Here is an 18604-nt window from a genome sequence, read left to right as displayed (position 1 = left end):
CCCCTACCAACCATTAAGAGTTCTGGCTCCTACAGACCAGCTGGACGCGCCTAATCAACTCGTTACCAGCATTAAAGACAGCTGTCTTACATAGTCACCTTTATAAAAGACTCCTGTCCACAGACTCAATTAGTCAGACTCTAAGCTCTACAACATGGGCAAGACCAAAGAGTTTTATAAGGATGTCAGGGATAAGATCATAGACCTGCACAAAGCTGGAATGTGCTACGAAACCATAAGTAAGACGCTGGGTGAGAAGGCGACAACTGTTGGTGCAATAGTAAGAATATGGAAAAAATACAAAATGCCTGTCACTTGACATTGATCTGGGGCACAATGCAAAATCTCACCTTGTGGGGTATCCTTTATCATGAGGAAGGTGAGAGATCTGCCTAAAACTACACGGGGGGAACTTGTTAATGTTCTCAAGGCAGCTGGGACCAAAGTCCCCAAGAAAACCATTGGTAACACATTACACCGTAAAGGTTTAAAGTCCTGCAGTGCCCGCAAGGTCCCCCTGCTCAAGAAGGCACATGTGCAGGCCCATCTGAAGTTTGCCAATGAACACCTGGATGATTCTGTGAGTGATTGGGAGAAGGTGCTGTGGTCAGATGAGACCAAAATTGAGCTCTTTGGCATTAACTCAACTCGCCTTGTTTGGAGAAAGAGAAATGCTGCCTATGACCCAAAGAACACCATCCCCACTGTCAAACATGGAGGTGGAAACATTATGTTTTGGGGGATTTTCTCTGCTAAGGGCACAGGACTAATTCATCACATCAATGGGAGAATGAATGGAGCCATATACCGTAAAATCCTGAGTGACAACCTCATTCAGGACATTAAAAATGGGTCGTGGCTGGGTCTTCCAGCAAGACAATGACCCAAAACATACAGCCAAGGCAACAAAGAAGTAGCTCAAAAAGAAGCACATTAAGGTCATGGAGTGGCCTAGCCAGTCTCCAAACCTTAATCTCATAGAAAACTTATGTAGGGAGTTGAAGCTCCGAATTGCAAAGTGACAGCCTCAAAATCTTAATGATTTAGAGATGATCTGCAAAGAAGAGTGGTGCAAAATTCCTCCTGACATGTGCACAAACCTCATCATCAACTACAGAAAAAGTCTGACTGCTGGGCTTGCCAACAAGGGTTTAGCCACCAAGTATTAAGTCTTTTTTGCCAGAGGGATCAAATACTTATTTCTCACTGCAAAATGCAAATAAATTTATATAATTTCTACAATGGGATTTTCTGGATTTTATTTTTGATATTCTATCTCTCAATGTTTGTCAGTGGGCAAACTTACAAAATAAGCAAGGGATCAAGTAATTATTTCCTTCACTGCAGTTATTAGCTTTTTACGTTGCAATAAAGTGATAATACAAGAACAAAGTTTGTGAACTTTGCTAATAAACCAAGTCTACAATGGGAGGTGGTGTTAATTTTAATTAGACCTGAAGCCATTAATAAGGCCACCAGGGATCACATACTCGTCTGTGGAGAGGCGATAAAAGTCTTGGGTGGGTAAACTCCTTTAAGTCGCAACATAAGGTCTAACCACAGGGGAAACACATTCAGTTACTGGGGCAGGGGGGGGGGGGGGGGGGCGGTCAGCCTTTATACAATTTTCTGCACCCCCCCATTTCTAATACCCTGAGTAACCGGTTGTGGATAATCACCTACTTACATCTAGGATATACTCCTGGACGACGGCGTGCAGAATGATTGTAATGATAATGTAGAACAAGATGGTGACCAGATCCTTGGCCCCATAGTGATAGTAGACAATCTCGCCATCTGGAAGGTAACGAGACCAGTTAGAATCCAAAGCCAAAATTTCAAGTGAAAAAAAACACCCAAAAATCAGCTCACAAAGCTTTCAATAGGTAATCTGCATTGTCGTTCACATAAACGTGGATTTTCTTTCCTAACTTAAAAACAGTTTTCATACACGATACGCGACTTACAGCAGCGGTATCTGAACGAGTGACCGCACAGAAACCACGGCTCAGCATCACCACTGAACGGGACTGAGCCACATCAGATTCCTCCAGGAAATATCATCAGGAGGAGACCGCTCCCCGACATACGGCAAAGCGCAAGAGGGCAAGGGACCGCTCCCCGACAGAGCACAACGCGCAAGAGGGCAAGGGACCGCTCCCCGACAGAGGGCAAGGGACCGCTCCCCGACAGAGGGCAAGGGACCGCTCCCCGACAGAGGGCAAGGGACCGCTCCCCGACAGAGGGCAAGGGACCGCTCCCCGACAGAGGGCAAGGGACCGCTCCCCGACAGAGGGCAAGGGACCGCTCCCCGACAGAGGGCAACGTGCAAAAGCGCAATGGACTGCAGCCCAACAGTAGGCAACGAGCAGGAGAGCAAGGTACTGCTCCCCGAAGGGAAAACTGCACGTAAGAGCAAGGGACTGCTCCCCGACAGGGAAACTGCATGCAAAAGGGTAAGGGACTGCACCTCAACAGAGGGAACCGCTTCCCGATTGGGAAACTGCATGCAAAATGGTAAGGGACCGCACCCCGGCAGAGCACAATGTGCAAGAGGGAAATTGGACTGCAGCCCAACAGAGGGCACCACATAAAAGGGGAAGGGACCGCTTCCCGATAGGGAGACTGCATGCAAGAGGGTAAGGGACCGCATCCCGGCAGAGCACAACGTGCAAGAGGGCAATGGACTGCAGCCCAACAGTGGGAAACATGCAAGAGAGCAAGGGACCGCTCCCTGATGGGGAGACTGCATGCAGGAGGGCAAGGGACTGCAGCCCAACAGTGGGAAACGTGCAAGAGAGCAAGGGACCGCTTCCCGACAGGGACACTGCATGCAGGAGGGCAAGGGACTGCTCCTTGCAAGAGGGGAAGGGACCGCTTCTTGATGGGAGCGCCGCGCAACAGAGGAAGGTACTGCTCTCAGACGGGGGGCTGTTTGTAAAAGTGTATAGTAGTGGGAGTATTATCTCTCTGTCCAGTAAACCTCATGACAATATCCTGCTGGATTTAGATGCAGCTGATTGGTACTGAACTATACGGCAGCTCAATACCAAATACTCTACGGCGAGATCCTTCAATATAAGGGATTCTCCTAGTTTTATTGTCTCTCGGACTCTCCTACTTTTACAGACTATTAGTACACAGATGCACGACCAAATAGGAAACAACGCCAGGACATCAACAATATAAACCACCACAATCAGGCGTAGAGCGCAATACAAACAGCAACTGAACTCCGAGTGACCGGACTGATCCCCAGCACAACGCCCCGATAGTATCACAAATCTGTACCAATAATACACCAAACATCCATAAAACATGGCGGAACCAATGGAAGAAACTTACCGAGAGACTGGAGGCTGCTGTTATACTGAGGTAAGATGAAGATAAAGGCAGTTTTAGCGGTGACCTGCAATGGAAGAAATATGTGACTGATCATTCTAAAAAAGTAACATGACTTCTGTCTGAAGAACATAAAAACAGGGTCAATAACAGCACAGAAAAATCATAACTAAGAAAAGTAAAAAAAAACCAAAACACACAAAGTCATGAACACTTGTGCTGGGCATCTTGTGACTGACATGCCAGTAAAGAGTTAAATCCGGTATTTAATTAATTTAAAAAAAAAAAAAAAAGCCATTATTTTTTGGAACAGCCAAAAGCGAGGGAGTGTCTCCCAGTAATTAAAAACCTCATTAGACGTGTTGATTATGTCATATTTATGGCTGGAGCCGCCAGGTATTAGCACATAAGCTTCTCCAAATAACATTTTGAAAACTTTTCGACGAGTAATATTTTTGTTGGGCCGGGTCAAACGCTGGGACAGCAACGAGGGATTAACACTGTGTAGCGGCACCATGTCGCCTAATAAGGCCATTTAGGCAACCTTTATCCATATACCCCAATAGGGAATACAGACCTCAGAGGGGGATCCCCAACCAGGACTCAGAGCCGCCCCAGACATGGCGGACTCCCCCAATCCCTGCAGTACACAGACCACCGATCACTAGAAAGCCAACCGTGTACTGCTACATACACACCAATAGTGACATCTGCAGAGGAAACGAGCAACAACAGCAGGAGATTACCGTAATCGGGGCAAGAGAAGTCAGACTATAGTAGTTATATTCCTGAACATAGGGGGCAGTATTATAGTAGTTATATTCTTGTACATAGGAGCAGTATTATAGTAGTTATATTCTTATACATAGGGGCAGTATTATAGTAGTTATATTCCTGAACATAGGGGGCAGTATTATAGTAGTTATATTCCTGAACATAGGGGGCAGTATTATAGTAGTTATATTCTTGTACATCGGGGCAGTGTTATAGTAGTTATATTCTTGCACATAGGAGCAGTATTATAGTAGTTATATTCTTGCACATAGGAGCAGTATTATAGTAGTTATATTCTTGCACATAGGAGCAGTATTATAGTAGAATCATAGAATCGTAGAGTTGGAAGGGACCTCCTGGGCCATCTGGTCCAACCCCCTGCTCAAAGCAGGATTCGCTAAATCATCCCAGTCAGATGTCTGTCCAGCCTCTGTTTGAAGACTTCCATTGAAGGAGAACTCACCACTTCTCGTGGCAGCCTGTTCCACTCATTGATCACTCTGTCAAAAAGTTTTTTCTAATATCTAATCTGTGTCTCTTCCCATTCAGTTTCATCCCATTGCTTCTAGTCTTTCCTTGTGCAAATGAGAATAAAGTTGATCCTTCTACAATGTGACAGCCCTTTAGATATTTGTAGACAGCTATTAAGTCTCCTCTCAGTCTTCTCTTTTGCAAACTAAACATTCCCAAATCCTGCAACCTTTCCTCATAAGACAGGGTTTGCAGACCGGTCACCATTCTGGTCGCTCTTTTCTGAACTTGCTCCAGTTTGTTGATGTCTTTTTTAAAATGTGGTGCCCAAAACTGGACACAATATTCCAGATGAGGTCTGACCAAAGAGGAGTAGAGGGAAATAATGACTTCACGTGATCTAGACTGTATGCTTCTGTTAATACATCCTAGAATTGCATTTGCCTTTTTTGCTGCTGCATCACACTGTTGACTCATATTCAGTCTGTGATCTATTAGTATACCCAAGTCTTTTTCACATGTGCTGTCACTTAGCCCTATTCCTCCCATTCTATATATGCTTTTTTCATTTTTATTGCCCAGATGTAGTACTTTGCATTTCTCCCTGTTAAAAACCATTCTGTTAGTTGCTGCCCACTTCTCCAGTTTATTTAAATCTTTTTGAATCCTCTCTCTCTCTTCTCTAGTATTAGCTATCCCTCCTAGCTTTGTGTCATCAGCAAATTTAATCAGTTTACCCTCAATTCCTTCATCTAAATCGTTGATAAAGATGTTGAACAATACAGGGCCCAGGACAGAGCCCTGTGGTACCCCACTTGAGACATTCTTCCAACTGGATGTGCAGCCATTTACGACCACTCTTTGGGTCCGATCACTAAGCCAGTTATGAATCCACCTAACAGTTGCCTTGTCCATTCCATACTTAGTCATTTTTTCAATAAGGATTGTATGAGAGACTTTGTCAAATGCTTTGCTGAAGTCAAGATATACTATATCTACAGCATTTCCTTGATCCACCCAATCAGTGATACCGTCATAGAAGGAAATTAAGTTAGTCTGACATGACTTATTAGTTAGAAACCCATGCTGACTCTGTTTAATCACTTCATTCTTATCCAGGTACTGACATACATGTTGTTTAATAATTTGTTCAAAGATCTTTCCTGGTATAGAAGTCAGACTCACCGGCCTATAGTTGCCTGGGTCCACCTTCTTCCCCTTTTTGAAGATAGGAACAACATTTGCTCTTCTCCAGTCTTCTGGCACTTCTCCTGTTCTCCAAGAATTTTCAAAGATTATGGAGAGGGGTTCAAAAATTTCTTCTGCTATCTCCTTCAGTACTCTGGGGTGTAATTCATCTGGACCTGGAGACTTGAATTCATTTAGGTTAGCTAAGTGTTTCCTCACTATCTTTCTGTTTATAGATATCCTGGATTCTTCTATTCCCTTAATAGGACAGTGAATAACAGTTGATGTTGCATTTCCTTTCTGAGAGAAAACAGATGCAAAATAGGAATTTAAAAGTTCAGCCTTCTCAACATCCTGTCTTACCATTTCATCATTTTCATCCTGTAAAAATCCTATAGCATCTTTGACTTTTCTTTTACTTTTGTCATATCCCCAAAATCCTTTATTATTGCTTTTGACATCTCTTGCAAGCCTCAATTCATTTTCAGCTTTAGATAATCTGATTTGTGCCCTGCAGGTTCTGCAGACAGCATTATATTCTTCTTTAGATATGCCTCCCTCTTTCCATTTTATAAACATTTTTTTCTTCCTTTTTAGCATGTGCTTAAGTTCTGTGTTCATCCATCCTGGTTTCCTTAAATGCTTCCTATTCTTCCCTCTTTTCGGAATTGTTAACAACTGTGCTTTGAGAATTTCATTTTTCAAGATTTCCCATCCTTCCTGGACATTTTTGTCTTTAAGGATATCCAGCCATTGGATCCCTCCAATTCTCTTTCTGAATCCCTTAAAATCTGCCTTTCTGAAATCTAACCTTGACGTCTGAGTCTTCACAGGTCTTCCACCTCTAGTAATCCAAAATTCTAAAATAGCATGGTCGCTACCTCCTAGGGTCCCAGCCACTTTTACCTCCTCAACCATTTCCTCCCTGTTTATAAGGATTAGATCCAAGGTAGGTAGTTATATTCTTGTACATAGGGGCAGTATTATAGTAGTTATATTCCTGAACATAGGGGGCAGTATTATAGTAGTTATATTCCTGAACATAGGGGGCAGTATTATAGTAGTTATATTCTTGTACATAGGGGCAGTGTTATAGTAGTTATATTCTTGCACATAGGAGCAGTATTATAGTAGTTATATTCTTGCACATAGGAGCAGTATTATAGTAGTTATATTCTTGTACATAGGGGCAGTATTATAGTAGTTATATTCCTGAACATAGGGGGCAGTATTATAGTAGTTATATTCCTGAACATAGGGGGCAGTATTATAGTAGTTATATTCTTGTACATAGGGGCAGTGTTATAGTAGTTATATTCTTGCACATAGGAGCAGTATTATAGTAGTTATATTCTTGCACATAGGAGCAGTATTATAGTAGTTATATTCCTGAACATAGGGGGCAGTATTATAGTAGTTATATTCCTGAACATAGGGGGCAGTATTATAGTAGTTATATTCTTGTACATAGGGGCAGTATTATATTAGTTATATTCTTATACATATGGGCAGTATTATAGTAGTTATATTCTTGTACATAGGGGCAGTATTATAGTAGTCATATTCTTGTACATAGGGGCAGTATTATAGTAGTTATATTCTTGTATATGGGAGCAGTAGTATAGTAGTTATATTCTTGTATATGGGGCAGTAATATAGTAGTTATACTCTTGTGCATAGGAGCAGTAGTATAGTAGTTATATTCTTGTACATAGGGGCAGTATTATAGTAGTTATATTCATGTATATAGGGGGCAGTATTATAGGAGTTATATTCATGTATATAGGAGCAGTATTTTAGTAGTTATATTCTTGTACATAGGAGCAGTATTATAGTAGTTATATTCTTGTATATAGGGGCAGTATTATAGTAGTTATATTCATGTATATAGGGGGCAGTATTATAGTAGTTATATTCTTATACATATGGGCAGTATTATAGTAGTTATATTCTTGTACATAGGAGCAGTATTATAGTAGTTATATTCTTGTACATAGGGAGCAGTATTATAGTAGTTATATTCTTGTACATAGGAGGCAGTATTATAGTAGTTATATTCTTGTACATAGGGGCAGTATTATAGTAGTTATATTGTTGAACACACAGGACAGTGTTATATAAACGTCTTCCTTCCGTACAGCTGATGTAAAACTTTCTGCCTGGAATAGCTTTAGACACTGTCACTATTTCTAGTCTGGTCCAATTTAAGTTCTTGTAAATTCTCCAACCCATTAATGTAAAAGGACAAGTAATCCTTCCCTACCCAGTAATATTTCCCTTGTCGTCTGACGCTTCGCACACTTGTACATTTACCATATTTCCTTGAATACATTCTTTCTTGCGTTGCCTGGCAGCGCACAAACAATGTCCGGGACAACACTGGGTGCAGAAGTCGCAGCGAATCTTCTCACAAGATCGTTTTACCAGGGACCAGACACTTTCACAGGAGGGTCCAGAACACATTGTGTCGGGGGAACTGCGCTTCTAAAAAACTGGATTTAACCCTTTTAGTGTCTAGACTGATTCTGAAAGGATCCCAGCACATTCAAAAAAATTTGCAGTCGGTGCCAATTTTTATTTATTTTTATGGTTGCTAGACGAAGCCTCCATTCACATGGGGCACTCAGGAGCCTCGTTCTCCATATCGGTGGGGATCCCAGCAGTCTGACGTCCAGCGATCAGCAATTTACCACCTACGGTTTGTAAATAGGTGAGGATTCCAATATTTCCTACAATCCCTTTAAGGTCTCATTTCTGGGATGGGACATATCGAAATCCAAATATGCTCATTCCTATAAAGGCCAACTTTATAGACGAGACTAGCACCCAAAATGGACAGATTTCGTCATTCGTTGCCCGGTCAGCGATTTATCTAATATGTTTTCTTAGTATTTCAACTTTTTATATAGTCTATTTGTAAAAATCTAAATCACCCTTTGCTAACAGTCCTAATTTTTCTCTCCTCCCCGAACTTTAAAAAGGACCTCCAGGAAAAGTCCGTGCCCGGAATTCAGCACCAAACGCCTAGAGTCCAGTACAAACCCTCAACTTTTGAATTTTGAATTTCCAACCGCCGACACTTTGAATTTTAAACTGACGATTCTATAGCCTATAGGGCAGATGTTTATAGCCTGGGAAGCTCCATGGGATGGGTATTACCCCTTCCCAGGCTATAAACATCGGCCCCCCAGCTGTTGGCTTTCCCTCTGCTGGTTACAAAAATTATGCAGGAGCCCAAACCATTTTTTTCCGAAAAATAATCTTTCATTAATTAAATACTTGTCCAGTAATTTACCCTCACACTGCACTAATTGTATTTGTCACTGACATCTGTATATCTACCTATTCTATATGGATTTACTGTATGTAATCCATCTCTTCTATCCTGTCGGCCATTACTGTACACGGCAGATGAATTGCCGGCTTTTATTCTATGCAATATAAATGCACATATATATGTGTGTGTGTGTCACTGACATTTATATAGCTATGCATTCTACGTAGTGTGACGCCGGTCTAATAGAAATTTAAAATCAAGAGAATAAGAAATGAAGAAGTTAATACAACTTTATGATCCCCCCCCCCATTCTGTTGTATCGGACACGTGTGTGTTCCAGTTCATGTTTCGGTTATGCGCTGGAAAGGAAATACGTTTCTCACTTCTATATTCGATGAGAGCAGAAGGCCGAGTGTTCTTCAATAAAGGCACGTTTCTTTTCTGCCCCCCCCCCCCCCGCCCCTCCACACCCCCAATCACACCGCTGCAGCTTTAATCCATTCAGTTTTGGAAACGTGGCAGTCAGGAGGGGGAGAGGAAGAAGAGAGGAAAAAAAAAAAAAAGGAAAATTATGAAGAATCCCACCATTTAAAGCCTTTAAATAGGGAAGCAGGTTCCCCCCCACCATGAGCCAGGTGTACAAGAGCGGGGTTGTTTCAGACACTGCAGTCACTCAAACCCCTGTGCTCTCTTCTCAGGGAGAGAGACACATTCCAGTCATATTTTGGCAGAGGCGAGAGGCGCACACAGAGCCGGCTTTAACTTCCTGCATGGAGAGGAGGAAACTGAGAGGACGGCTTTATTCCCTCTCTTCTCCAAAGTAATCGCCAGCAGGATGGAAAATAAAAAATGGAAGATAGGAGTCAAAAAGGATTTTATTAAATATTTCATTTTTTTTTCTTGCCGATTTAACAAATAAATCATTTTGGTCACTTGTTAAAGAGAAGACTGTAATCTAATTAAGTGATAATCTAGATTTCGCGAAAGGTCTCGGATCTAGCGGGACTCTTCCAGATTTCGGAAGCAGTGCTGGGAAGTCAGGGGTATGACCCAGTTTCGACTGTGTCTGTGTCCTTTGGATGTAGCTACCGTTGAATAAATTGGTGGAGCGGGTCGCAACAATCGTGGAGCGGGGCGCAACAATCGTGGAGCGGGGCGCAACCAGCTCCACAAGACCTGTGCATGCTCTCCACACTGCCTGTGTCCATCACTTGCTGCTCCGATCCTTACGTCTGGATGGGGCTTAGTGGGGTGGCACCATATTACCCAAGCGGGCACTATGAAGACAAAATATGAACGCTGCAGCCAGTCAGCAGCTGCAGAGCTCGCATGATGCCCCCCACTCCAAGAGTACAGAGGAGTAGCATAGAAACTAGAGGCAAGTATAGAGGGTTTTTTACCCCCCCCCCCCCCCCCCGGGCCAATTAATAAGTTGACTGTCCAGCGGTGGACAACCCCTTTATGTGCAATACCCCTTTAAAGACATTTTAGCACAATTTACTACAGGGATTTTTCATATTTAAATATATGAAAAACAAAAGTTTGCACCCCATAGCCTGATATATTTAAGGCGTTTGTTTTTTAACTAAATATTTTAATTCAAAAGCAGCAAACCACAATCTTAAATGTAACATAACATCAACGTGTCTCCAGCAAAGTCTGTCGCAAGGCGGCGATTGCAGAACTTCCTATAGAAAAAGTGTCTGAGAACCAGAGATAAATTACTGGGAAGTCTCTATTCTCCCGCAGCGACAACAATATGTGCACAATGTGGCAGCCGTGACCTGCGGCCACCAAGGTCCATCACCGCTGCGGTCAATACCTCCCACAGGTGACCTCCACAGAATATTTGCTTATAGAGAAAACGGACAGTACAGGTCCAGACTGGAGGGGGCACAGGAGGTCACTCACCCCGTCCCACCGCACCACCACGGCCCAGGTCACATCATGTCGTCTTCTCTATTTACATCCAAAAGAAATTCAGATTACACTTGGGTTTCTGTCTCAATGGCAGAGAATAGTGGGAGGTAAAATGGGACGGGGGGGGGGGGGATTTAGGATGCAACCTCACATGGGGCTTGCCATGAAGCGACACCTCCCCAGCGCGGCAGAGGGGCCCCCACGAAGCGACACCTCCCCCAGCGTGGCAGAGGGGCCCCCACGAAGCGACACCTCCCCCAGCGTGGCAGAGGGGCCCCCACGAAGCGACACCTCCCCCAGCATGGCAGAGGGGCCCCCACGAAGCGACACCTCCCCCAGCGTGGCACAGAAAGCCCACCACAAAGTGGCACCTCCTTCTTGCGTGGCACACAGAGGTCTCCCACGAAACGGCACAATGGGGCCCACCAGAGCACAAGACCACCCAATGGCATGACACAGATGGGCCCACCACAAAGTGCAAAACATTGCCCCAGCTGGCATAGAGGGCAAGACCTCCCCCAGCAAGGCACAGAGGGGCACGCCACCCCGAACACACGAGAGGCTCCACAGAGAACGTCCTCCGCAAACACAAACAATGGCCGCTAAAGAGCAGATTGTTCTCTTCCATCTTGGTTCATCTGCGCGTCATTCACTAGAATGGTAACACCGTAGGACGCCCACGACCCACAATGGCGGTATGTCTGGGGGTGGAAAAAAAAAAGTACTTTTTCTGATCAACCCCTTTAAGTCTTCCTGCATCAGGCATGCATGGAGCCGTGCACCCCTGTGTGCAGGGCCCTTAATGTGCGCCCACTCCAGATCAGCGGCGTCTGATGCATCAGAAAAGTACTAAAATTAATAAGACCACGGAGGAGCCACAGATTCCCGAGCTCAGCGTCTGCCGCCATGCATCATAACGACAGGTACCACCGCCGACCCAACGGACCCAGGTATAACTTAAGGGGTCTGGTGCTGCCAGGGTAATCATCGTCAGGAGAGCAGCTGACAACTACCGATACTTAGGTAATCCAGGAATTTGTGCCATGCGGTTGTCACTTCCCTTCCCTTCCCCCACTGAATACGACCCATGGAAACCATTTTCCATCAGAGACTCCGCCGTGCTTCCTCCCTACACCCCTCCCCCCTTAATACCGAAACTTGTGGGTGCCGATACGTTGTGGGCGACCGGCGGATTGGGGGGCATCAGCCCTAGCACAAAGGTGGACGTAAGCGGGACCCTTAAATGGAATGAACTTCTTGCGAGCTTATAATCAGGAGTGTAAATGTTGGGGGCGCACGAGACCCTGGAGCCTTTTGAGGGCCCTATTGCAGATACTGTATTGCAGGCCCCAATAAAAGGGGATCTTTCTGTGATTGTCATTTTACAGTGTGACTGCCTCCGTTCACCTGTAGTACCAGGCCCAACCCTAACTTCATAGGTGGCGCTGTGGTTCTGTAATTCATCAGAGATTCCTCCTGTATGAATCCTCGCTGTTCGGAGAGTCGGTCCAGACACAAAGCGCCTGAATGTGACTCACGGACGTCACCCAGCTCGGAGGAAGAACTAGCACAATCCACTATGACCCCCCCCCCTCCGTCACATGTCCGGATATCCACACACCATGTACATGGCAGGGGGTGAGAATATACACACTGCACCCGGGGTGCTAAGACTTACAGTACAAAATGGGGTGGCGGGAGCAAGGTGGCAGAACATCACATATGGGTCAATCCCTAACATCTCACTCTGTATACTAATGACCCTGCAAGAGGAGGACTTTAAGGGGCCCTCGATTTTGCAACGTTCAAGGGAAGACACTATGCGCTGGTCCGTTCCCAGCGAGCAGACAAGTGGCCATGCTGGATTTTATTTTCCAGCGGATTTTTGTCTGGTCCTTGCAATGAGATGTCCTGGACCTGTGGCGGCGGCCCCATAATCCTCTATGGCACAGATCAGAAGACCATTTCTGCTTTCAGCCATGGAGACGCCACTCTCGCCCAGAGGTTGGATCTGGTACCGCAGCGCCATCCGATTCCGAAGTCATGGGCCATGGACAAGAGGGGCATTGCTGCTTTAAGAAAGGAAATAATTTTTTCACAAAGGGGCGCTAGGACTTTTTGTAGCACAGGCTATCATTAATTCTGGTAAATGGATTATAGGGGGGATTATACTCAGAGTTGCAATACCAGTCAAGACCAACTGAGAGGGGTGGCGCTGTGAGAGGGAAAAAAAAAAAAAAAAAAATTGTACCCCCTCTATAAACTAATTCTATTCACCCCCTTTAAAAGTTCTGATTCCCCCCCTCAAGAATCAGATCACTGGTCAGTGAACAGATGGCAGAAAAAAAAAAGTGCCCCCCTCCTCACCAATATTATGCAATCAACCCTGAAATTGAAGATTTTGTGACATGCTGGGATTTGTAGTGCCACAATATCTGTAGAGTCTCATCCCTATACGCCTGCAGTATGACAGACCGACCTCCATGATCTACATGATGGGGGGGCTAATCTGGGGTTGTGTGGGGACACGGGGCAAGCGCGGAAGCAAATAGCCAGCAGGCAGGGAGAGGGTTAAATTCTGCTATACAAAGTCATGCAAATCTAGGGGTTAACCCTCCCAATGCAGGGGAATTAGTGACAGGCTTATTCCATATACAAGAAGTAGGAGTTCTGACTGCAGAAGTTACTTTGGTTGTACCCCACCACCAGGTGGCGCCATGGAGTCACAGGCTAAGGCAGGAAGTTGGACACATCAGCAAAAGAGTGTTAAGGGGGAGGGGGGTCAGAAACTTTTTAAAGGGGATGAAATGAACAGAGATAGGATTGGGGTATAAAGTCATAGATGTGAAAAAAGTGTATATTAAAGTAATGCAGGAAAAAGAAAAACCGACACCAGCGCTCCCCCCCACAAGGATTAACAAGTTTTGTTTATTTAAAGGGCCAGGAAACAGTGAATCTGCATATCTGTGGCACTGTCTGCAAGTAGAGGAGTGAGAATATGGAAAGAGTATGACAAGTCACTACATACCCCACCACCAGGGGGAGCCCATGAGTAATGCACTGGGGGAAGCAGAAGAGGAGGATAGGACACATCAGCAGAAGTCACCAGGAAAGGGTTAACAGGCTGGCTACAAAGTAACATCTGCAGCATTCTACAGTCAGTGCAGGGGGCACAGGAGGGAGCAGAGGGGTCAGCACAGGAGGGTGCAGAGAGAGGGGGCAGCACAGGAGGGAGCAGAGAGAGGGGGGGCAGCACAGGAGGGAGCAGAGAGAGGGGGGGCAGCACAGGAGGGAGCAGAGAGAGGGGGGGCAGCACAGGAGGGAGCAGAGAGAGGGGGGGCAGCACAGGAGGGAGCAGAGAGAGGGGGGGCAGCACAGGAGGGGGGGCAGCACAGGAGGGAGCAGAGAGAGGGGGGGCAGCACAGGAGGGAGCAGAGAGAGGGGGGCAGCACAGGAGGGGGCAGCACAGGAGGGAGCAGAGAGAGGGGGGCAGCACAGGAGGGAGCAGAGAGAGGGGGGGCAGCACAGGAGGGAGCAGAGAGAGGGGGGGCAGCACAGGAGGGAGCAGAGAGAGGGGGGGCAGCACAGGAGGGAGCAGAGAGAGGGGGGGCAGCACAGGAGGGGGGGCAGCACAGGAGGGAGCAGAGAGAGGGGGGGCAGCACAGGAGGGAGCAGAGAGAGGGGGGCAGCACAGGAGGGGGCAGCACAGGAGGGAGCAGAGAGAGGGGGGCAGCACAGGAGGGAGCAGAGAGAGGGGGGGCAGCACAGGAGGGGGCAGAGAGGGGGGGGCAGCACAGGAGGGAGCAGAGAGAGGGGGGGCAGCACAGGAGGGAGCAGAGAGAGGGGGGGCAGCACAGGAGGGAGCAGAGAGAGGGGGGGCAGCACAGGAGGGGGCAGAGAGAGGGGGGGCAGCACAGGAGGGTGCAGAGAGAGGGGGGGCAGCACAGGAGGGAGCAGAGAGAGGGGGGGCAGCACAGGAGGGAGCAGAGAGAGGGGGGGCAGCACAGGAGGGGGCAGAGAGAGGGGGGCACAGGAGGGTGCAGAGAGAGGGGGGCACAGGAGGGTGCAGAGAGAGGGGGGCACAGGAGGGTGCAGAGAGAGGGGGGCACAGGAGGGTGCAGAGAGAGGGGGGCACAGGAGGGTGCAGAGAGAGGGGGGCACAGGAGGGAGCAGAGAGAGGGGGGCACAGGAGGGAGCAGAGAGAGGGGGGCACAGGAGGGAGCAGAGAGAGGGGGGCACAGGAGGGGGTAGAGAGGGGGGCGGCACAGGAGGGAGCAGAGAGAGGGGGGGCACAGGAGGGAGCAGAGAGAGGGGGGGCACAGGAGGGAGCAGAGAGAGGGGGGGCACAGGAGGGAGCAGAGAGAGGGGGGGCACAGGAGGGAGCAGAGAGAGGGGGGGCACAGGGGGGAGCAGAGAGAGGGGGGGCACAGGAGGGGGCAGAGAGGGGGGCGGCACAGGAGGGGGCAGAGAGAGGGGGGCACAGGAGGGTGCAGAGAGAGGGGGGCACAGGAGGGTGCAGAGAGAGGGGGGCACAGGAGGGTGCAGAGAGAGGGGGGGCACAGGAGGGTGCAGAGAGAGGGGGGGCACAGGAGGGTGCAGAGAGAGGGGGGGCACAGGAGGGTGCAGAGAGAGGGGGGGCACAGGAGGGTGCAGAGAGAGGGGGGGCACAGGAGGGTGCAGCACAGGAGGGGGCAGCACAGGAGGGAGCAGAGAGAGGGGGGCATTGGGGTACCAGGAGGGCACATGCGGACTCCTACCTCAAACATGAGCCCGATGAGGACGCACAGGACGAAGAAGAAGCCGATGTCCGCATGATTGTGGATGACAAACTCCTGGCTGAAGATGGGGTAACTTTTCCTTCTTCTGAAAGCCATAACGTCCCAGGAATCTGCCGCCCCCTCCCTGCTCCTCTCCTCTCTCCTCCCTTCCTCCACTCACTCTCCCCCTCACTGAGGATGAGGAGGATACAATGTAACAAGTAGCAGCAGACGGGAACCTCTCCTCTTCCTCCTCCTCCTACAGCCAGGCCCCCCCTACTTAACCCCTCCTGCCCGGCTTCTCCTGACATTCCCCGCACAGGTCATGTGACTGCAGGAGACCAAAGTGTCACTGAGGAGAAGAGCAGAGACAGCAGGAGAATGACAGACGGCAGACAATGGTGGCACTGTGGCTCACTGTTAGTGTTAGGTGTCGGATTTCTGCGTTTACTCCGGATCCAGACACTCACATTCTGCAGTCTCCTGCTGTTTATCTACTGCAGCAAATCTCTCCAGAGGCTGTCATTCTGTCCTCCTACTGAGCATGCTCATGGGACGATCTCCCATTGGAGATCGGGAGTCATGTGCTCAGGTCCTGCTCCAGTTCTCACTGGTCCATCTCGGAGACCTGGAAGCTTCCGGAAGGTCCCGGCTACTATAAAAGGTGCGCATGGCTGTTCCGCCATGCTCTAGTATAGTCATACTTGCTGCTGTGTGTATGAGGACGGATGTATGATTCTGGTGAATGACTCATTAGAAACCCCTTCCCTCTGATATTACGTATGTGGTTAGGGACTGAGTCAGAATCAGCGCCAGCGCTCCTCTGCTGCAACATCCACAGCTGCTAGCGTCCGACATTGCGCTTGCGTCTTAGCCTTGTCGTTTAGTGGCAGTGTCCACGCCGCGCTGCAGTAGCAGCCTCCTTTGCCTTCGCAGTCGCAACGCTCCGCACACGGTCGGTCTAGACGGACGTAGTGCCGCCGTCTTGGGCTACTCCTGTGACCTGATACCATGTGAGCGTTTTTACTGAGTATTGTGACTACAACAGGCTCAGTCATTTGTGGCATCTCTGTGAGTTAACTGAGATTGCTCTGCGCACCAGGGTGACGTCTAACCCTGAGCGAATTTCCGCCATATTGCTCCTGCCACCACTTAGCAGCGGTTATATCACCTACTGCACGGTGGACCCCGAGCGGCGAGCGCACTTTATTAGTTTTTTTATTTAGTACATTCCGCCGTTCCGAACAGTTATAGGGGCGCTGTGGATGGGTCTGTCATGGTCGCACTGTGGCTCACTATTATAGGGGCGCTGTGGATGGGTCTGTTATGGTCGCACTGTGGCTCACTGTTATAGGGGCACTGTGGATGGGTCTGTCATGGTCGCACTGTGGCTCACTGTTATAGGGGCGCTGTGGATGGGTCTGTCATGGTCGCACTGTGGCTCACTATTATAGGGGCACTGTGGATGGGTCTGTTATGGTCGCACTGTGGCTCACTATTATAGGGGCACTGTGGATGGGTCTGTTATGGTCGCACTGTGGCTCACTATTATAGGGGCACTGTGGATGGGTCTGTTATGGTCGCACTGTGGCTCACTATTATAGGGGCACTGTGGATGGGTCTGTTATGGTCGCACTGTGGCTCACTGTTATAGGGGCACTGTGGATGGGTCTGTCATGGTCGCACTGTGGCTCACTGTTATAGGGGCGCTGTGGATGGGTCTGTCATGGTCGCACTGTGGCTCACTATTATAGGGGCACTGTGGATGGGTCTGTTATGGTCGCACTGTGGCTCACTGTTATAGGGGCACTGTGGATGGGTCTGTCATGGTCGCACTGTGGCTCACTGTTATAGGGGCACTGTGGATGGGTCTGTCATGGTCGCACTGTGGCTCACTGTTATAGGGGCGCTGTGGATGGGTCTGTCATGGTCGCACTGTGGCTCACTATTATAGGGGCACTGTGGATGGGTCTGTTATGGTCGCACTGTGGCTCACTGTTATAGGGGCACTGTGGATGGGTCTGTTATGGTCGCACTGTGGCTCACTGTTATAGGGGCACTGTGGATGGGTCTGTCATGGTCGCACTGTGGCTCACTATTATAGGGGCACTGTGGATGGGTCTGTTATGGTCGCACTGTGGCTCACTGTTATAGGGGCACTGTGGATGGGTCTGTTATGGTCGCACTGTGGCTCACTGTTATAGGGGCACTGTGGATGGGTCTGTTATGGTCGCACTGTGGCTCACTGTTATAGGGGCGCTGTGGATGGGTCTGTCATGGTCGCACTGTGGCTCACTATTATAGGGGCACTGTGGATGGGTCTGTTATGGTCGCACTGTGGCTCACTGTTATAGGGGCACTGTGGATGGGTCTGTCATGGTCGCACTGTGGCTCACTGTTATAGGGGCGCTGTGGATGGGTCTGTCATGGTCGCACTGTGGCTCACTATTATAGGGGCACTGTGGATGGGTCTGTTATGGTCGCACTGTGGCTCACTGTTATAGGGGCACTGTGGATGGGTCTGTCATGGTCGCACTGTGGCTCACTGTTATAGGGGCGCTGTGGATGGGTCTGTCATGGTCGCACTGTGGCTCACTATTATAGGGGCGCTGTGGATGGGTCTGTTATGGTCGCACTGTGGCTCACTAGGGGCGCTGTGGATGGGTCTGTCATGGTCGCACTGTGGCTCACTATTATAGGGGCGCTGTGGATGGGTCTGTTATGGTCACACTGTGGCTCACTATTATAGGGGCGCTGTGGATGGGTCTGTTATGGTCGCACTGTGGCTCACTAGGGGCGCTGTGGATGGGTCTGTCATGGTCGCACTGTGGCTCACTATTATAGGGGCGCTGTGGATGGGTCTGTTATGGTCACA

General features: G+C 48.3%; 1 protein-coding gene across 2 annotated transcripts in view; it reads right to left on the bottom strand.

The window, feature by feature from the left end:
• TRAM2 (translocation associated membrane protein 2) overlaps window positions 1–16197 on the bottom strand; it is a 30534-nt gene extending 14337 nt beyond the window's left edge. Inside the window, exons 1-3 of one of the 2 annotated variants that reach the window (XM_073586405.1) lie at window positions 15730–16197; window positions 3346–3409; window positions 1688–1797 (exon numbers count right to left, since the gene is read on the bottom strand). In XM_073586405.1, the coding sequence (XP_073442506.1) occupies window positions 1688–1797; window positions 3346–3409; window positions 15730–15846 (291 nt within the window). In that variant the 5' untranslated portion in view covers window positions 15847–16197. The remainder of the gene's footprint in view (window positions 1–1687; window positions 1798–3345; window positions 3410–15729) is intronic. The other variant, XM_073586406.1, reaches the window with a different exon arrangement.
• Between the last annotated feature and the right edge of the window lie 2407 nt (window positions 16198–18604).

This window comes from Dendrobates tinctorius, unplaced genomic scaffold (assembly GCF_039654945.1).
Source record: "Dendrobates tinctorius isolate UK_male_01 unplaced genomic scaffold, ASM3965494v1 ptg000093l, whole genome shotgun sequence".
In the NCBI taxonomy this organism is placed as follows: domain Eukaryota; kingdom Metazoa; phylum Chordata; class Amphibia; order Anura; family Dendrobatidae; genus Dendrobates; species Dendrobates tinctorius.
This window is presented reverse-complemented; position numbering and strand designations above follow the sequence as displayed.